The sequence below is a fragment of the Saccostrea echinata genome, unplaced genomic scaffold, assembly GCF_033153115.1.
Source record: "Saccostrea echinata isolate AGI-Se365-2 ecotype Australia unplaced genomic scaffold, CSIRO_AGI_Sech_v1 ptg000029l, whole genome shotgun sequence".
NCBI classification, from domain to species: domain Eukaryota; kingdom Metazoa; phylum Mollusca; class Bivalvia; order Ostreida; family Ostreidae; genus Saccostrea; species Saccostrea echinata.
The window spans coordinates 41,849,925-41,872,343 of record NW_026889778.1 but is presented as its reverse complement, the minus strand read 5'-3'; the positions used below and the strand labels follow the sequence as shown (position 1 = coordinate 41,872,343).

General features: G+C 33.7%; 1 protein-coding gene and 1 pseudogene across 1 annotated transcript; both read right to left on the bottom strand.

Annotated features, from left to right (window-relative positions):
* Nucleotides 1-1,657: 1,657 nt before the first annotated feature.
* LOC133194275 (plexin-A4-like) lies at nt 1,658-4,799 on the bottom strand (annotated as a pseudogene).
* Nucleotides 4,800-15,769: 10,970 nt separating this feature from the next.
* LOC133194837 (uncharacterized) lies at nt 15,770-19,604 on the bottom strand. Its single transcript, XM_061330742.1, has 2 exons — nt 19,389-19,604; nt 15,770-16,482 (listed from the first exon to the last, which is right to left on the bottom strand). The coding sequence occupies exons 1-2, from the start codon at nt 19,582-19,584 to the stop codon at nt 16,220-16,222; spliced, it is 459 nt and encodes a 152-aa protein (XP_061186726.1). The 5' UTR covers nt 19,585-19,604; the 3' UTR covers nt 15,770-16,219.
* Nucleotides 19,605-22,419: the final 2,815 nt, after the last annotated feature.

Genomic DNA, 22,419 nt, shown 5'->3' with positions numbered 1-22,419 from the left:
TTCACCATTAGAGGATTAACTAAAAATACTTCCAAGAGAGCGTGATCAGTAATCTTCTCTGTAAATAAAAAAAACCCATAAATTCTTATTCCCTTCATTTATTGACTTCTCCTAATGATCAGAAAAATATTATATCAAGGAACCACAAACCAGCAAACTTCCTATATGATCGTCCTTAACTATATTATTAAGATACTTTTCCATCACCCATTCAGTAAGGATGGTCATAAAACTATCCAGATCTCCAGTTCTAATATTAAGGAAATACGTTGGTTTACTGGTTACTTCTATAAAATTGACACTTCCCTCAGTGTAAATGTGAACACAATATGCCATACTCATAGACACATACTTTGAAATAAGTATTGCTGTATGACAATTTTCAACTGGCATGCCACTACCTAATTGTTATCATTTTGTTTTCTTTCGTATTCTAATTCCTGTGAATTTTCTTCAAAAACCCACTGTGAATTAGAACACTAGTTGTCTTGTTCTATTTCGTTCCCTCCAACGTCGTTTTCATTTTGATGTTGCTCAGATCCATTAGGAATCGTGTAATCATTTTCATCCGTCTGAAGAATGTTGTCATATTCACACATTATGTTATTAGTATCCCTCAGCATATTAGATAGGTAATGCTGTTCCTCTGGTTCATCATACTCTGAGGAGTGTCTCTGTACTTTGGGAACAGATCTTGATCCATGTTTACGATGATAACAAACAAAAAGGGAAGTCAAGAGAATGAGAAAAAGAAAACCGGATGCTGATGAGACGCTTACCAAGATTATTCTTTCCCCTGTCAAAAAATAAGGACTAAACAATCAAGAAACTTCAGAAGTAAGGTAAGTTATTTATACAATTTCATTACTTATGGTCGACTTAAAAAATACATTATTAAGAAAAGATACAACTGCGCCTCCAACATTATAGTTAGAAGAAGGGTTTGTTTTCGTGTCTGGCAAGATTTCTTCATACATGTAACATCTTAGATATTTTTTTTTAAAAGATGATATGTGTGGTAATTATTTCTAGAGAAGGAATTTTTATTTTCTTTAGTGCAGATAAAGCAAAATTTTAATAAGAGAAAGAAACTTTTATAGATTTGTATGTAAGCAGTACAATTTTTCTTTTAAAGGGAAATTTGAATAATTTTTTTTTTCATTGAAAGATACCCTCAAAGTATTCATTTGTCTATCTAATTAAAATTATTGTTTCCTTTATTTATGTAATTTCATACCTCACATCAGAAAAGGAAATAATTGAAATATAATTTTAATTAGATTGCTAATTTAATTTCTCAAAAGAATTCGTTTTTGTACCTGCCGGACATTTACGTATACTGCATGACGGAATCTCTTGATGAATTGCTGATCCATTACAAAGCCTAAATTCCTTCTCAATGGAAGATGTCACGCATTGCCGTATCTTTTTGCGGATTTGAGTCCCTAAACCACATACTGCGCTGCATTCACCCCATTCCTGGAACTCACCAAATGACGCCCAAGTACCACGCACTAGATCATTACAAATAATAAAAGATATTTTAAATACTCTGCATTCATTTGCTCTTGGTGTGTTAAATTGAAACGAAAAGTAAGAATGTTCACCTACATGTGCATTTCTTTTCATAACAGTGTTGAAACTCATTATCAAGTTGGGATCCTTTACATGGAAGGCCTCCGTTTGATGGTGGAGGATTTGTACATGTTCGAAATCTTGTTCGATTTTTGTATCCTTCTCCACAAGTTTCACTGCAACTGCTCCACTCTCCAAAAGGACCGAAAGAACTCCAATAACCATCACCTGGCGAAAAAAAACTAATGATAAGATTGACATAGATATTTTTGGATTGAAACTTAAGGAAATTTTAATATTAATGTTTTTGTTGATTTCTAAAACCATTAATTTATTTCCACAAAATATAGTAAAGGTTAATACTTACTAGGGCAAGTGTCCTTCGGACAAGTACTGAGATGTTCAGAAAAAGAAAGTATAACATATAATTGCATTTCATGTAGATTGCAGTGTTGAAATTCTTTTCTGCCACCTTGACAAATCCAACTCACCCATATTTTGAATGGTGGCTATAAAATTCTATGATGTCTGAAACCATTGCTTTTCCCCCAGTCAGCACAAATAATACCATAATTATACAATCTGCAAGATTTGTAGACTAACAACACTGAATTAAGACGTGTGGAAACCTGTTACTTCAATGAAACATTGAACAATATTCTAATAATTCTGTGTTTTTTTACATTAGGGTGTCTCATAAGGTAAGAATAGTTATACCCTTCGAAGTTGGATATAGAGGAAGGTCTTGATAATTTGGCAATTCACAGAGTACTTCATCAACATTTTGTCTGCTTCCATTTCTAATAAACTCATAACCATATCCGCTATATAAACAAGTGTAAGGACCCGGGGATGTAGGGAGAATTTCAAAGTTGACATGCACCTGCAATGTAAATATTTGCATACACACTCCCAACAAAACACACAGATATATATATATATATATATATATATATATATATATATATATATATATATATATATATATATATATATATATATATATATATATATATATATATATATATATATATATATAAAGAGAGAGAGAGAGCAATATTGATGAAATTGGAAGTACGTGTTTTGTAGAATTCCAGAGTAGATTTTCCTTAAGGATATTTCCTGGGAACACGTTCCTACTTTTTGAACATGTATTTAACCGAATGACGGACAACCATCCAAGAGAAGGAAAATATTCAGGACAATCTTCTGCAACCGTACATCTACATATAAGAACGAAAAATTGCCCTATTTGTACAAATATTGATATACAAAAGATGTTGATAATCATTAACTTAATGATTAAATATGAAAAAAAATATCGCCTTACTTGTTTGATAAAGAACACCAACCACAAAAGGGATCACCACTTTTTCGGCACTTAGTAAAAGTTATATACTGATAACAATTTTGAACGACCATTTTGTAAATCTGCAATTCAGATTTTAATGAATTGAGATAAGACGGTATGAAAAAAGGGTAGAATAGAGAGCTAAACGGGCACTAGTATCAATTTTGAGATCATTTAAAAATTATCAAAAGTAAAGTAAAGGAAAAACACAAGAAGTCGAATACCTTATTTGGGGTAAGGATGTAAACATGGTTCTTGTCGTTGCCCACGAATGTGTATTTTAGTATATTCATTCCAGACTCAACCATCACATCATCGTATTTCCTGGCAGTGGTCGCCGTGTGTATGTAAATCTATGTGACATGTAATTCCATTTTTAAATTGACATATGAATATACAGTCTATAAAATCTCATAAATTCTAAAATATGTATTTACAAAGTAAATTACAACGTTTGCTCTCCAAGTGCCGAACGTAGGACCTGCTCACTGCATATCTATAATGAATGTCGTCTAATACAGAAGATTACCTTTTTTACATGGCCTGACATAGTCCCAATAAAGGCCACTATATACCCAGTATTTGTTGTTGTAATGAAGATTGACGATGCCGTACCGTTGATACGTGTGGCTGCAATGGATTTTACAGGCTCTGGACCGTTGATTGGTGTGTTAAAATCATACATTCCGCAGTAATCGATCTCAATGTCTAAAGTCTACCAAAAGGAATAGAAGTCAGCGAGATGTGCGCAGTACACTTAGGTAAAATAAATTTTTATACTTGGGTCTTTTTTTCTAGAAATCTTAGGTAACCTTAAAATAAACCTTTTGCCGGATTAAATCTACTTACCGTTTTCTGGCATTTTCTTGGAGAAGCTAAATAATTTGGACCTGTGTTACCGTTACCGCGAAAACAAGACCTGATATTTCGGGTAAAGATCTTATTTATCTTATTCATTTGAAATACACAAAGAACGGATTCGTTAGTGGCATTCAACGAGGTTCCGGAAATTTCTCTGCTAAACATCGCAAATAGCATTGCTTCATCTCTGAGAAAGTTTTGTCTTCCAGTTAAAAGGCTACCCGGTGTAAAAAGGTATGCCGTTTCTAGTATATTGTACGATCGTCCCCTATGTTCACATCTTAATTCAGTCTCTGCATACGAGTAAAAATGTTTATCGAAAAGACATACCCAGATAATTTTAGAAATGTAAGTGTCTGCCTCTACACCAGATTTTTGCACCGTACACATAAAACTAAAATTACCATATGCAAATCCATAAATATACCGAATTGGAAACCTGTCTCTGTTGATCTCATCCACCATAGTATAAGACCTGCTGCCGAGATCTGAATATGTGAAATCGAAATCTTCAGTGTTTCTGCTGCTAAAAGCTGGAACAAGACTCCGAACTCCTTTTAATCCTGTGTTAGTCCAGGAGGCACCAATATAGATAACAGTGGATTGTAAGACACCATCTGGACTTGGACCAGGTGCTAGAAACGCGAAAGTGGATGCCTTTTCATCGTTTGGTACAACTGGTCGCGTAATGCTGCGATTCCAGTTAGGTAAAGGCTTGAGAGTGGATACATCACGTTTTTGACAACTTCCATGAAACAAAGTCGAACAAATGATGAGTTCTTGCCTCTGATTGACTTTGTTTTCGTAAATCAGAAGAGTTTTTTATGAAATTATCTAGAAACTCCTTTGTACAGGCAGGACTCTGTAAATTGAAACAATTTGGGTTGTCCAGCTCTGGTCCTATTCTCTGTGATGTTTCTATACTTAATTCAGCGGCATGTATTCGATGGATATAGTTTGTCTCAGCTAGAATTATTGCAGAGGAATCACAAACAACAAAATCTTTGAGCATATACTTGATATTTGGATTCGAAAGTTCTTGTATGATGCGGTGAGTGGAAATGAGTTTTATGTATAGTGTAATTAAAAGTACAAATGTACCTTGAATGAATTGACTCATCATCTAGATCTATAATATTGATGTTCTAGCCAGTCTCTGAAAATGGATTTTAAAATACTTTCTTTAGCCATATAGAAGTAGAAATGCAATGTAATAAATAATTATTGTGTTTGAATAAAAAACAAAACAAAAAAAACTTAACCTCATTAAAATTACTTACTGACATCCGTATCATGTCAAAATAAGTTGACAAGTATATACATGTATGTATTTTACGCATAAAATGGCAAAAATTAAGTGCACATTTTATAGAATTCATTGCAGATTTGGTTTTTCCACACAAAATGTTTTTAATTCCGTTTGCATTGTGTAATTGATTAATAGGGCCCCTTCATGATTTGTATCTCTGAAATTTGTTTCCTTTTTTTCTGTTTGGCTAACAGAGCTTTTGTTAGGGGATGACAGGAAATTTTATTGCATATATTGCCTCGAATGTAGCAAGAATATCTAATTTAAAAAGGAAGATAAAAACTCAAAATACATATTTAAAAGATTTTCTGCATATTTTGAAATTAGGTAAAAAAAAAAAATCAATACTATCCCGTTGCTAAATATGCCATTTAAAAAAACATTAGTTGCAATATAGAATACTTATCTATAAAACTAAAGCTCCTATTTTTTAGGTATTAAATGAGAGAGAGAGAGAGAGTCGTGTCAAAAGTGACCGGAAACTCACATCTAATGATAGACAGCTTTCCATGATAGGGATGGCATTAGTTATATAATGAACAGTTATCTTCGAGAATGTTTCACACTGGTGGAATGAGATCATAAGGAATAATGACAGATTTGATGTACAAACACAAATACACGTATACAGCAATAAAATGTAGACAAAAGTAATTTAAGGTAACCAGCATGAACACGTGTCGTCCATTTCACACAAGTACCCGTGACAGTAAAGCAGTCAGGTGTAACGAATGCGATGGGTATACCCCAGTGCTGAAATCGGAGATAGTAAAATTAATATGGCGTATGTCTATTTACGAGTCGTGTTCAGCTTTAATGTAGAGTGTGACGGCGCTTAAATGGTATATATGAAACGACCACAGTTCATTTACAGCTTTAATTTTGCTTTTAAAAAGGGGAGAACAATTTTATAGTGATGAGTCTGGTTCCTTGCAGATCCATGGAAGCCTGCTTAAGGACGAAGCCCCTTTTTTGAAGCTCATCAGAATCAATGATAACTTTATTTTGATACAAAAAACAGTAACTTTACCTGTAACATCGTGTATGAGAGCAAAATTTATAACTGCATTTTTAAAGAGTAAATAATAAAGTTTCGAAAACTCACACGTTTTGAATTTGTTGTAAATAAGGAGTGAAACGCAGAAGTAATGTCATATGTTTTCTTCCGTCACCGTGCGTCATTAATTAACATTTGAACATTTTCAACTTTTTTTTCTGGAATCTCTGAATAAATTTCAACAAATCTTCGCATACAGCATAGAAGGGGAACAAAAATTGTAAATTTTAATGGTTCCGCCTCTCTGGGGCCTGAGGGGTAGGGGTAAAACCATAAAAATAATGTAATCTTAAAAAAATCTTCCTCTTTACTCCTGGACATCAAGCAAACTATTAGCTTGATTGTAATAAGCATTGAGTCATTTACTAAAATTGTGAAATTCATTGCCCCAGGGTCAGGGTTTCTGGAGCTGAGTGTGGCTTTATTGATCATTAAGGGAAAATGCATAAATTCTTTTTAAAAGCTCCCCCCCCCTCCCGTATATTCAGCTGTATATTCAGCAGACAAATTAAGTGCATGGTTATGTTAAGCAAGGGTGTCTTTTTTCAAAATTGAAATTAAAAATTGTAAAATTCATTTCTTCTGGGTCAAGGGTTCTGGTGAAAGGGTGGGGTTGTATTCATTATATTGTGAAAATGCATTTCTTCTTTGAAAAATCTTTTCTGTTCCTGGATAATAAGGAAATAAATAAGGCGAATGGTTATGATGAGCAAGGGTACTTTTCAAAAATTGAAAGTTATATCGATTTGAAATTTTGACTTAAGTCTGTTCTCAGTTTATTGTCTTTGGGCCAGGGGGTTCTGGAGTTAGGGTAAGTCTCTACTCATTATATGATGAAAATGCATTCTTTCTTTGAAAATCTTCTTTTCTGCTCCTGCATGGATATTGGTATAATGAACAAAGGTGCCTCTTCCAAACTGGGAAATCCCTGGGTCACTGCATGGGTCAGGGATTCTGGTGATAGGGTGGGGACTGTTGATTATAAAGATAAATACATTTATTCTTTGAAAAATCTTCTCTGCTCCTGGGTATTTAGCAGATAAACTTATTATAAGTGCCTATATAATTATGATGAGCAAACATGCTTCTTTCAAAATAGTGAAATTCCTGGGTCCTGGATCAGGGGTTCTGGTGTTAAGGTGTAGATATATTGATTATATAGTGATAATTTATTAATTCTTTGAAAATCTCAGCTCAGGGTTGTACAATACTCATTTGGCCTCTTCTTCAACAAGAGTTTTATGCGAAAGTGCGATATATTTATATTTAGAGACGTGCGTACTTTGAACGCCTACGTCACTTAATCCTACTCACAGGATTAATATGATACAGAATGTTGTTGACTAAAACAAATGACACGACTATACAAATTGATATTCATTGTACGGGAAAGAACATTGTTATTTATATGTAAAATAATGGGAAAAATATGTTTTGGGAATGGACATATCTATTTTTTCCTTCTCTTCTCATCCTTTTTATGCCCCCGTATCGAAGATTCGGGGGTATATAGTTTTTGCCCTGTCAGTCCTCTGTCTATTTGTTTGTCTGTTTATCTGTTTGTATGTTTGTCTGTTTGTCCGCAAAAACTTTAACATTGCTCATAACTTTTGATTGATTGAAGATATGGCTTTCATATCTCACACGTTTATTCCTCTTGACAAGACCTTTCTTTGGGTACCAACATATTTGACCTTTTGACCTTGGAGTTTGACGCAGTTTTACAAAATTTTACCCAACTTTAACTTTGGCCATAACTTTTGAACAGTAAGAGCTAGGGCTTTCATACTTCACATGTGTAATCTTGTGATAAGACCTTCCTTAGAAGACCAACAACTTTGACCCTTTGACCTTGACCTAGGAGTTTGACCTACTTTTGAAAATCTTTAAGCTTGGCCATAACTTTTGAACAGTTGGTGCTAGGGCTTTCATACTTCATATGTGTAATTCTTGAGACAAGACCTTCCTTAAGAGACCAACAACTTTGACCCTTTGACCTTGACCTAGGAGTTTGACCTACTTTTGAAAATTTTTAATCTTGACCATTGCTTTTGAACAATTGGTGCTAAGGCTTTTATACTTCAAATATGTAATCCTTGTGAAAAGACCTTACTTTGGATACCAACAACTTTGACCCTTTGACCTTGGAATATGACCTACTTTAGAAAAACCTTAAACTTGGCCGTATCTTTTGAACGGTGAACATACTTCACATGTGTAATTCTTGTGATAAGACCTTACTTAGGATACCAACAACTTTGACCCTTTGACGTTGACCTTGGAGTTTGGCTTACTTTTGAAAAACTTTAAGCTTGGCCATAACTTTTGAACAGTTGGTGCTAGGGCTTTAATACTTCATATGTGTAATTCTTGAGACAAGACCTTCCTTAAGAGACCAACAACTTTGACCCTTTGACCTTGACCTAGGAGTTTGACCTACTTTTGAAAATTTTTAACCTTGACCATAACTTTTGAACAATTGGTACTAAGGCTTTTATACTTCAAATATGTAATCCTTGTGAAAAGACCTTACTTTGGATACCAACAACTTTGACCCTTTGAACTTAACCTTGGAATATGACCTACTTTTGAAAAACCTTAAACTTGGCCGTATCTTTTGAACGGTTGGTGCTTGGGCTTTCATATTTCACACGTGTATTTCTTGTGAGAAGGCCTTTACTTGGGCATCATTGATTTTGACCATTTGACCTTGATGTTCGACTTACTATTGAAAAACTTTCACCTATTCCATATCTTTTCAATGGTTGCTGCTAGGGCTTTCATATTTCACATGTATATTCCTCGGGACAAGACCTTACTTTGGGTACCAACATATTTGATTTGCATTTGAGAAAGTTTAACCTTCGCTATAAGTTGCCATACGGGGGCATCAATGTTTCACAAACACATCTTGTTTTGTAATTATTTAATCCTAAACGTTGGATTCTTCTTGAGTAAATAACACATTCCCTCTAATTTGTTGCCAAATACTGAATCGCTACAATCCCGTTTCCATTGTTTCGAATAAAAGTATGAACTGATAATTTGTTAAATTTACAGATATGAAAAAAATCTTATAATGGTAATAATTCTAATGTCCATCATTTAAGCAGTTCTATGTTTTAATACTCTCCCGAGTTTGATATCACGTGTACAATTTGCAGCCTTCTTGTACTTTAGAGAGTCCATGAAACAATAACCTTGAGGGGGTAAGACGTTAACATACTTAAGTCTAGAATACGCATGTTTCACTCCTCGGCCAAGTTATTTGAAGAGATCTTAGGATCTCTTCAAAAAACCTAGCTGAGGAGTGAAACATGCAATCAAAGACAGAGACAATTGGAGAGTTGTGAAGGCCCTATGCCCCTACAGGGGAGAAGAGGACTAAATAAGCTAACGTGGTCTTGCTGTTCTTAAGAATATAAAATTAAAATTAGATCTTAAATATTTCTGTGAAGATTTTTTTTTTTGTAGAAAGGGACCATTTGAACATATTGTATATATCATGTCTATATAATAATTTACAGCCTTCGTCCCTACACATAAGTTCAAAAACTTGTACATGAGAAAAAAACACTAGGTCTGACCTATATTTTCACATTCAGGTATATCGACAGCACTTAATCTATTTACAGTAGTTAAGTCCATTCATATGTCGACTCGATAAATTCCAGTGAACTCGAACTAAAAGACACAACAGAGTTTTGAAATGGATGTTTTACTGACTAGAGATGATGAGGGCCAACTAGCAACTAAATTGTACGACAAACAACATGATTACTTCAGTTTTTCCATCGTGAACTTCCCTTATTTATGTATTTTGCTTTCACATGCATATGGTGTTTACATCTTACAACTTCTTCTATACATAAGAGTGTGCTCTGAGTACGATCAATTTTTAAACCGAGTCAGGCTACTTGACAGATAAGTCGATGCTTCAGGGATTTCAACAACTTCGCTTAAAGACAACATTTCGTAAATTTTATGGTAGCTATGATGACTTTGTTAGCAAATGTAACCTATCAATAAATTATACTTTGCCTGTGTTTCATACCAGTTGTTAGGCCTTTTTTTTATACTAAATTTGACGACAGAATGTTCCGTGCACCTGATAAATACATGGGCTGACGGCGAGTTTGAACGGTCAACAAGGGATGCTTGATCCTCCATGTGTTGCCCTCGTGATGCTTGATCTCTCGGCTGCATTCGATGTTATATAGAGTATAATATACAAATCGGGCGGATCAAATACGCGTTTGGTATCGTAGGGTCGGCTCTGTCGTGGATTAAGTCTTATCTAGCTGGTCGAAGTCAACAAATTGCTGTTGGGTCTACATTGTCTAGGGAGGTTACTCCTCTTTGGTGTCCCGTAGGGGCCTGTTTTAGGACCTCGTCTATACTGTATGTTCTCCAAACCAATCGGACAAATTTGCCGGAGACATAATGTGTTAACATTGATGACACTCAGGTATACCTGATTATAAATCCGAAGGACAGCTGGGACAACATTAATGATAGACTTGAGCGGTGTCTTTCTGATATAGAAAACTGGATGCAAAACAACATACTCAACTAAATCAGAGAAAGACAGAATTAATCATTTTTACCCAAAATGTAAGGCTAATGAATTTTCAAGATGTCAACTCACATTTGGTGGATCTGTCATCACTTATGCTTCCTGTGTCAAAAATCTTAGGGTACCTGTATTTTTCGACATCAACTCTAGCACGGAGTGTCAAATAAATTCAGTGACTGGATCCTGTAATTTCCATCTTCGTAAGATTGATAGAATGAGATCCCTCATAACAGAGGAGGCGTGCAGGATACCCGTTAGATCTCTCGTTACATCTCGACTTGATTATGGAAATTCACTTCTTCATGGTTTAATGCCACATCCTTGCAAAGTTGCAGAAAGCTCAAACCACTGCTGTCAGACTAGTAACACGCTCAAGGAAACATGAGCATATTACACCGATTCTCATAACTCTTCACTGGGACCTCTGGCATATCGAACATAATATAAGATCCTTTTGTATACCCTCAAGGCTCTACAGACACTAAATGTAGCCCCAGCATACATCCGGGAACTGGTTCAGGTCTACCGCTCACAGCGTGCACTTCAGTCTGGGGATTCATTGTGCCTTCTAAAGCCACGGCACTCATAATAGGCTGTATGGTGATAGAAAGTTCGATGTATCTTCAGCCATCATGTGGAACAGCCACATGCTGGACCTTCGGTGCGAACAATCACTTGCTGTTTTTTAAAAAAAAGTTAAAAACACAATTTTTTAAAACAAACAAAACTTTCTTTTGATTTATTATGTAATAATTAGGCATCTAATTGATTTAATAAAAAATGTAGAAAAAATTCTTTACTTTTAATTTCTATTTGAACTTAAGTTTTCGATTATTTTTATGTCCTTTCGGTTTATTTATTGTTCTCCGTTTTAATATTGTACTTCCGTTACGCGTTAAGTGCTTTAGGGTAATTATATAATTAGATAAGGTGCTGTATACATGTAAAAGCAGTTTTTAATTCGTGGCCGTAGGAATCGGGGGGGGGGGGGGGGGGCACAGGGGCGTGCCTCAAATAATTTCGCCGATATATAGAATAATTTAGAAAACATAGCTACTATATATGCTTGTGCCCCCTCAATAATAACGTCTGATGACCCTTTTTGTTTGTTTGTTGGGTTTTTTTTGTTTGCTTGTCAAGGAATTTTTGGTAATTGACAATGCCCCCCACTAAAAATGTATGGTTGTGTCCCTCAAAGTGAAATTGCTTCCTGAGGGCCTGATAATAATAATATTATAATAATAATAATAATAATTTGATCCGATTTGTGCCAAAATTATCACCTCTATAGAGACCCTACGTAGCATGAATGTGATAAATATCACGATAAACTGCTAGTATTTTAAGACTTGCCCAGTAGTTATGGAAAATAAGATTTTTTTTTCAGTTGGTCCCACCCTACAGAATTCACTGTTTATTGAACTTTTGAGGAATCACAGTTTAATTTGATCACCTTGAATTCCCTTCATAATATGCAAATTCATGGCATTGTTAATTTTTAATAAACAAATATATTTGGTATCTTCAAATACACCAATACACATAGACACAAATTTGTCTGTCATGTGTAGAAGTAAGGAGATTTAGCTTTGCAACAACGCAAAATAACGACGCAAAATGTGATAAAATATAATTCTTATAAATTGCTTTATTACATTTTGTGTCAAGATGAACACAAAATGTAATAACACAAAATATAATAAAACACCTTTTTGATCATTACATTTTGCGTTATTGCATTTTGTATTGAGGTCAACGCAAAATATAATAGACCGCTTTTTGGATTGTTAAATTTTGTCTTATTACATTTTGCATCAAGATTAATGCGAAATGTAATTATAAACTCTATTATATAATATTTCTGACTGATTTTAATCATATTTTCCGAAGTTTCAAAATTCTGCCAATATAATGATATATGACGATTATGAAAGGTAATCAAACTCAAAAGTCCACTGGAACAATACAAATTGGGACAGAGCCAATCCGGACCTCAGAGGTAAGTGTTTTTGAAAGATATATTAAAATGCAAATTTTGTGTTTCAACCATTCTGTGTCGAAATCCACGTAAACTTTGTTAACGCAAATTGAAATAATCACTAGTATACTAAAGGATAAAAGTTTATCCCTCCATCTTAAGATGGGAGAAATCATTTCCCGAGGAGCAAAATTTTAAATAATTTTTGTTAGCAGGAACAAAAAATATAATAGAAACACTTCTTTTGTAACAGCAGATATTAAAAAATATCCTATTCGATTTATTAAAAATATATTTGAGGTATAATGAACGGAACAATGATTAAATTACGAAAACTTCGAAAATATGCCAATCATTCCGTTTAGTCAATTAACAAAAATTATAATGAGAATTTGTTTTTAATTAATTAACTTTGCCTCAGGGATTAACCCAAAACGTATATCGACAGGAAATGTATGAATATTTTGGATAGAAGAGTCAAATTTGCAACAAGAAAACATTGTGGATTGCATTGTATTTCCCATTTTCTTCATTAAATAAAAAAAAATAGAATTACTTTATATTTAATATAATAACACAAATGTAATCATTTAATCCAAAGTTTTTTTTTATTTTGCCCTATGGCATTATGCATTAACTTTGACACAAATAATTGTTATAAAGCAAAATCTAATAACCCTGTTAAATTTTGCGTTGTAACATAGCTTTCTATATGTTTCGGTTAGCCTTTCCTCTGGCATTATTTTTTTCGTAAATGCTTCGGTACAATGTATAACATTTTATCGCGTACATACTTGAAAAGTACAGTTTTTCAATAGCACATAGAATGAAACTCCACTTAATTGTTAGTAATGCTAGAATCGTGTGCATAGTGATGTTTTGTGAGAACATATATGTTATCTCCAATCAAAATGCAGAAATGTTGGGAGGATTTTTTGTATAAATGTTATATTAGATGATCATTTTCTTATTAACATATGTGGATTCTAGCTGCAATGTTTCCCAAGCTATGCAATATGTCAAACTGGAGTCATAAATGAATTCAGTTGTTAATTTTAGGTAAATATCATTCATTCGACAACGTTACACTACAGGCTTCGAGTATGTTGCATATGTCTTTTCAGCATACTCCTCATGAAGGCTGTGTTTTCTTTACATGTGTGTGCTTATTGATTCACTTATAAATGTGATTTTTATGCCCCCGTAATCGAAGATTCGAGAGCATATAGTTTTTGGCATGTCCGTCCGTCCGACCGTCTGTCTGTCTGTCTGTTTGTCCTCAAAAACTTTAACCTTGCCCATAACTTTTGATTGGTTGGAGCTATGGCTTTCGTTTTTCACATGACAAGATCTTTCTTTGGTTACCAACATATTTGACCTCTTGACATTGACCTAGGAGTTTTACCCACTTTTGCAAAATTTTACCAAACTCTAACCTTGGCAATAACTTTTGAACAGTCGGTGCTAAGGCTTTTATACTTCAAATGTGTATTCATTGTAAAAAGACTGTTCCTAGAGTATGAATATTTTTGATCTTTTGACCTTTGAGTTTGATCTACTTTTGAGAAACTTAAACCTTCGCCATAACTTTTGAACAGTTGGTGCTAGGGTATTCATTTTTCACGTGTGCATTTCTTATGACAAGACCTTCCCTTTGGAATCAATAATTTAGATCCTTTGACATTGACCTTGGAATTTGACCTACATTCAAACCTTTAACCTTGGCAATAACTTTTGAATGGTTTTTGCTAGAGCTTTCATATTTCACAGGGTATTCCTTGTGAGAAGAAGGCCTTTCCTTTTGTATAAATATTTTTGACCTGTTTATTATAACATTGATCTTGCAGTTAACCTTGGCCATAACTTTTGAATGGTTGGTCCTAGGTCTTTCATATTTCACATGTGTATTTCTTGTGACAAGACGTTCCCTTGGGCACCATTAATTATGATCATTTGACGTTGGCCTTGACATTTGACTTACTTTTTTAAAAAAGAAAAACGCGATCATTATTTTTGAACGGTTGATGCTAAGACTTTTATATTTTACAGTTACATGTATATTCCCTGCGACAAGACTTTTCTTTGGGTACCATTTTTGATCTCTTGACCTTGAAGTTTGACTTGCATTTGAGAATCTTTATCTTTGTCATAAGTTGCCATACGGGGGAATCAGTGTTTCAAAAACACATTTTGTTTACAATGAAATCGTAAATTTGACGAGACACCAGTTTTTCGTTTAATGAATTCCGAGAAAAAGAAGTTAAAAACATATACGACTAACCAAGATAAAATAAATTTAATCTTAAAGCTGTACGATAGAATTTTTCTTTTATGTGAATGAAATATTCGTTTGTGCCTTCTTACTGTGCACTCCAGAATGGAAAGTTCAACGAACTTTGATTCTATGTGATGTTTGTCTTATCCCTTTATTACTTTTGTCTTCATTCTATACAATTGAAAAGGATCAAGATAGATCATTCAATGCGAACAATGTTTCACTGCTTTGTTGTGTTCAACTACTTACATCAGAAAGCTCTCTCTCTCTCTCTCTCTCTTAATAAAAAAAAATAAATAAGAAACAAACACAACATATCCACTATGTATAAACCCACATATGGGGGTACAGAATAGTTACTATAGGGGGTGCGGACTTTGAAGCGTAAATTAGTCCAATTAGCTTTTCTACAGCGATGGAGAAGGAATTAGCTCTATATTAACTTACCACGGAACACAGTGATTTATCCGCTTACTGATACCAGTATCCCACTTCACAATTCATGCTAAAGTACATGAACACTTCAACATTTTCTTGCTATGACACGAGGGGTTGCTGATTTGATCGGTTCTTTATAAAAATCCTTGCTTAATTTATCATTCTTCATCATTTGAGTCATATGACGGGTTTTTAGCATAATTTTGCAGAAGGTGGTGAAAAATCCTTGCTTTATTTATCATTCTTCATTATTTGAGTCATATGAAGGGTTTCTTAGCATAATTTTGCAGAAGATACTCCAATAATATTTGGACTTTCACCCCCAAATAAACGGTGAAAACTACAGTATTAGTGTGTACCACCCGGGAGTACAAGAATGATACCGAGAGTAAATTAGGTAAAGATTTTCACCATGAACCGATCAAATCTGCAACCCCGCGTGTCATAGCCAGAAAATGTTGAAGTGTTCATGTACTTTAGCATGAATTGTGAGGTGAGATGCTGGTATCAGTAAGCGGAGAAATCACTGTGTTCCGTTGTAGGTTAACATAGAACTAATTCCTTCTCAATCGCTGTAGAAAAGCTAATTAGGTCAATTTACCTAGCAAATTACGCTAATTCCGCACCCCTTTGGTCACTATTCCATCTCCCATAAGTGTATATACACTGTAATACCCCACGTAAAGAAAAAAATCTTTTAATGTTATGTCAGATTTAGAAAACATCTTCTACATCTCTGAACTACTGAACCAAGTTACATAAAACTTTAAGAATTTTATAAGCGACGATAAGCAAATTTTTATCCTCCACAAGCCATCCAGCTAATATTGGCTCCATATAAAATGGTATCTCCCCATGTCTGCAGCCTCACGTTAAATCCTCTGTTTGTGATATCCATCACTACTGTATTCACTCGAAGATTGGTGCGATGCCCAACATCGAGTCGATACAAACCATAAGTCAATGCTGGTATTTCCCGAAATGGAGAACGGAAGCTGACTACTTGTGTATATGGCCAGGTAGGAGGAGGAGATTTGTGAATTCCTAGTACACCCGATTCACCTGTGGATATTTATGAAATTAAATCTGGAGATGGAGATTATTGTATTGTTTTCTACGAGGCAAAAAAATTGACATGCTTCGTAATATATTCACACATGTGCAGTGTCTGGCAAATTGTAGTTACAATTGTATGAACTTTCAAAAAATACAATGTATGTATATTTTTTTAATATTTAACTTATTGACTTCATGCATCTTTTCCCCGTTTGTTTTGGCCGTCACGGTAGCTCAGTCGATAAAACGCTCGCTACATGATGGGAAGGTCGTGTGTTGGAATCATGGCCGCGACTGACCTAAGTCGATAAAGAATAGATAGCAACTGTTCCTTCGCCAAGCGCTCGGCACTTTGAAGTGAAAGTTGCGGTTTCTTCGGATGAGTCCTTAAAAACGAAACCCCGTGGCACGATAAAGAACCCTCACTGTTCAATGGTATAGGTGCCGAATCAAGGTCTTAATTTGAAGCCCTTCACCAGTACATGTTGACGTCGCTATATTAGTGAAAAATTCTTGAACGGGACATAAAACAACATAAAATCAACCAATCGTTTGTTTTGTTTTCAAAACAGAAAAACATCAGCTCCTTTAAATGGGCCTGGGCTAAGTTGCATTGTTTACAAATTTAAATATCTATTTTTATTCAAAAAATATCTTCAGTTTTATGATTTGAACTTACATGAATATTCTAAGAATTCAATAACAATTCTGATAACAATTCTTCATAACATCACATCAACCACCTGTGTTTGTAAACAGGGCACGAGCTCATATTGTTAGAGTTTACGTTTTACCGGGTGTGTTCAATTTGTTTAGTCTGCAAACATCACTGAGTACGGACTGACAATACTGGTGAGTTGGTTTTGTTTTCTCGCATTTCTACGCTGAACTTTCTGGATTATAGTTTTCATTTTTTTCATTAATACACATTTCTTAAGCATTATGGATAAAGTTTACCTAATCTAATGCGTCCCGAAATTCGTAGTTTTAATACTTTCCAGATAAAAGAAAATTCTAAACACATTTTTATATATTTCGGCGTGAACTCTAACAACATGTAAGTCATGATATTATTTAGAAAATTTAAAAAAATATATGAGTTAGTTTGTGTACCTGCCCCTTTCAATCAGACTGAGAGGTGAATTATGTTTGTATAATTCAGAATCGTAACTTTTAGTAAATATAATTAATGAAGACAATGTTCAAGAACGTTTGATTGTTTGTATGTTGTTTAGCGTCCCTCTCGAGAATTTTTCACTCATATGGAGACGCCACCACTTGCCGGTGGAGAGCTGCAAATTTTGTCCTATACTCGGCACTTACGGCCATTGAGCAGTGAGGGATCTTTTTCGTGCCAGCACCTACTGCGACACGGGACCTCGGTTTATACGGTCTCATCCGAAGGACCGGTCTCCACGTCCCACAGTGGGATTCGAACCCGCGACGTGAGGATCAGCTCCTTACTTCGTGACTCTAGAGCAGACTTCAAGAACGTGGAGACTGATTTATAAAAAAAATCTTTACTCAAGCTAAACGGGCATTCAAAAACGATTTATATTTATTATTCTATAGGGTACGTAATCTGAATGCCGACGGGATAAACGTTTAATTTGGAAGTATTGGTTCTGGAGTAGTATCTTTGTAAGATCATTACTTTCTCTTTATCAATGACTGAATGGGCATCTTGAAAAAAAAAAAAAAAAAAAAAAAAAAAAAAAAAACGAACAGAAAATGAAGCAAATATAGCAGAAAAATTCAATCTTAACTTGACCAAAACAAACAAATAAACATTATACAAATTTTTAAAAAAAATTAAATTTTAAAAAGTCAGAACCAAATAACCAAACAAATTAAATACAAAACCAAACCAAATTAAGTATTTATATGAGGAAACTAACAAACTCCATTTTAAGGGAGCCGACTGGGGTTTTATTGTGTGAAAACTACTACAGAGAAACTCATTAATTTTATACCATATGTACCTTACATTGACTTCGGTATACGTGCCAAGTTTAGTGAAAATCTACCGTCTGGTTATTTTTTAGGGACCATCTCAAAATACAGATACATTTACTATAGGATTATATAGGAAAATACCATTTTTTCGCACTTCGGAGCAAATTATACAAATGCTACTATAGACTTTTTGCTCAAATTATATTATTTGATGGGAAATACTATACTGTACATATTGTGCAAGAAACACAAAATTCTACCGTCTGGTTTCCAGAGGGGGCATCTCAAAATTCATGATATTTTCCTGTTTTTATGGAGTACAACAAAACATGACAGATACCACAGATTTACATAAAAAATTACAAAAATTATTGTTAGATTCTCAATTTCCTGTGTTTAAATTTCAAGAGCATGTATTTTATACTTTTTATTTTATGGCATAATTAATGACCCCGCTTAAAGAACTTCGGTTATTCATAACGTCAAAAACACACTATTACGACGTCTATCTGGCCATCATTTGAAAAATCGTTTAAAAAATCAGCTATTTTAAAAGGTAATTAGATTTTTTAACCTGAGATTTCCTAAATTTGTTAATTTTTATAAATTATGTAAAAATAGTTGCTTTAAAAGAGTAAATACGCTTTATTTTAATATGCTGCGCAAAGTATTGCGCAATTAAAACCCCAGTCGGCCCCCTTAAACGTGATTTATTGTTTTGTTTTTTTTTTTTTTTTTTCATTTTATTTTTTGAAAACTGAAAGCAAACATTAAGATTTTCTATATCATTATGTTATTATATATTACTGTACCTAGTCCATTAAAGGTCAGAAGTATAAAATACAGATCAAATAAATTTTTATATGTTTATATTCTGCCATGTAAGTACAAAGGTTTAATTTTAATCAGTGAAATACTCCATGTTCCTTAACTTATTCTGTCCGGTATATACTTACACTTCAAAGATGAATGACTGTTGTTTCCTGCTTTGGCTATTACATCTTTCCGAAGTTGTTTTATTTCACGCTGAAGACGGTTTATCTCATTCGTGTAAATTTCATTCTGCTGAATTACAATTGCCAGGACGTCTCTCATGATCTTGCTGTACAGAACTTCGTTCTTACTCTCCTCATTCCAAAAACCAGTATTCATATAAATATACTGAGAATTTGTAAAAACTATAGAACACGACAGAAAAGAAAATATTTTCTTTAAAAGCGTCATACTTCCTTAATGATTTAAATGTCGACTGTCCAATTTGCCACTTGTAAATGTCGTCTAAAAAGCTCTATAAATTGGAAGAGAAAGATAAAGGTCAAAATCCGAATACTAATGTACAAGTACATAAAGTATTAAGTAGATACAGTCCTGTATATTTTACTTTATTTCATTCCACTGAATTAACTTTGATACAAAATGAAATACACAACATGTTACAATCCAAGTTTATTACATTTTGCGTCGTTATTACATTTTGCGTTGTAACATAGCTTTCTATATTTTTTGGTTGGCCTTTCCTCTATCAGTTGATTTTTGGGAGTTGATTTTATCAACTCCTCATAGTCAGGGCGCCAGAGGCGCATTAATACATACAAATGACAAACAGCTACCAAGGGGGTGTCCTCGATTAAATGCAGGATGTTGTGAAAATGGGAGAAAGGTTGAAATTACAGTTTTAACCTACAAATTGAGCAGGGTGTAAAGATTTAAAAATGCAATGTATAATCTCAGTAAACGGCAGGCCTAAATATTTATATAAGAAAACAGATTTACAGATATTGTGAATAAGAAAATAGCACATACATTCTAATTTTAAGATATAGGAAACTCGCTCCTAAAATAGCTTAGATACGTCATCAGTTTGTAGGGAAAGGCTGAAGGTATCCTCGTGATTATAACGATGCATAAACACCATGCTTTGACAATATGAGCCCCATAATAACGGGATTAATAATCAGACATACGTTTAAATGCATGTCAGTATATACAGAGAACACAAAATCAGATTGATAGACAACTTATGTAAACTCTATAATGTTTAGACTGATTATCACAGCGGACATTATGTGCCTCAAGTATCTCTAACATGTGTAAAGTTCTAAAGTCGCAGATTAGACCCCCAAATTGCAGCAGACGTGACCTACTTGACAAAATTAATTTAGCAGCCTTTCACGTTTGTGCCTGGGATGAAAATTATTGATAGTAAACACAGGATTAATTTTTATTAGATGTGTAATTGAGATGGCTTGTTTAATATTTTTATTTTTGCAGGAATATTAATGCTGTGCATGTAATTGTCTCAACAATTAGTTCACTGTTAATAGAACGGAATTTTTCGGAGTGGATCCAGAATTTTGCAAATTTGGGGCACATTGAGTATTTTTGGAGTGGAGTGGGGTGTTGAAATAGCCATTTAATTCCTTCTAAAACAAAACCGTGTGATTTGTATACATTTGCGAACAAAGACCAAATATGTTGCTTTGTAGTTTAATATACCTGTAATGAAATATTTCATCTCGCAGCAATCTTAGTTAGATTCCAGCGAAAAGTAAAAAAAAATAAATAAGAATGATACATTTAAAAATGAATTATGCCAGCAATAAGGTTTAATTTGTAAACAAACGAAATTTTTTTTATATGTAAATACACTGTTATGTCATATAGTGTATCTAAATACAATTACGAAAGTGTATCATTTCTCATGCTCTTATCTATCGCTCGAAGTATATTAACTTTATCAAAAACAATAAATTAATTAATTAATTTTAAAAAAAGGAAGAAAAAAATTCATAGTTATAATAAATTTAGACATTAAAACCACTGTTCACTTTTTTGATCATTCAATTAACCCTATTTTAATTATTGTATGCATTTCAAATTTGGGTTTATCTTAATCCATTTACTAAAAAAAAAAATAGCATCCCTGGCGGTACAATAAACAGGATGTTATCCAAATCATTCTGTGATAAACTGAAATTTTGCAAATTAAAACTTGGGGTACATACATGTAAATACGCAACTAGTTTTGCTGTACTATCTGAATTTGGTAGATTTCCCCTACACTTCGACATTGTAAGATCAAATTAAGGTAAGCTATTGGTATAGACTTGAAAATCTGGTAAGTCTTTTCCACCCTTACAAGACTGAAGATGTATATTGTGAATCCAAGTCACTATGAAAAAGATGAAGATAACAGGCAGTGATTGATCTCAAAAAAATCTATAAAACAATAAAAATCTGGAAAGAGGGCATAAATTTAGAAAGAATCTCTATTTCTGGTATACATGTTGCTCCATACATTTTCTCATCACCAATATAGATGGTATTTGTCGTAATTCAACTTTGGTCAGAGCACTGTACATCACATGGTTAAATGTTGTACACCTTATTCATGAATTAATGACAGTGTGACCGTTGCCAATGAATATTCATTATTTTTGTGATATTTTTCAAAAAAAGAAATATCAATCTTTTCATAATGAAACATAAGTACTTATCTCATCGTATAACAATAATGAAGTTCAATATTTTCTCAGGTAAAAAAAAAAATAACAAAAAGCCTGCATTTTCCCCACTGGGAGTGTTGTTCATTTTTTCTGAATTCTGTCTAAAATGGGATTTTCATTTTTAAAAAATCAACATCTGATTACATGTATCTTAGAAACTGAAATTGCAAGTTTGACAACTTCACGCAAGATGAGGATGAAATCGGAAAACGACAAATATTGATATATTTGCTTGATTAAAGACCTTGTAAGCTCTTTCATCACATTTTTTTCTACATGAATATCATTGTAATTTTGTAAACGAAAGATTGCATTCCGATACAGGACACAATAATAGATAGAATCAAGTGAGGAAAAACTTAATCCGTATTGATATTTTTTAATCTATGCTTTTTTTCTTTTATTATGCACTGAACAAAAATCTGCCATATTGAAAACAATATGGCGCCTATGCAAACTAGCAAAACGTACACCATTTCTC

What these genes read in the sequence shown, in the direction of transcription:
- LOC133194837 (XM_061330742.1), bottom strand. Translation starts at nt 19,584, where the DNA reads ATGAATACTGGTTTTTGGAATGAGGAGAGTAAGAACGAAGTTCTGTAC. An exon ending in CAGTCATTCATCTTTGAAGT is followed by an intron (nt 16,483 to 19,388) that starts GTAAGTATATAC and finishes AAATATCCACAG; the next exon opens with GTGAATCGGGTGTACTAGGA.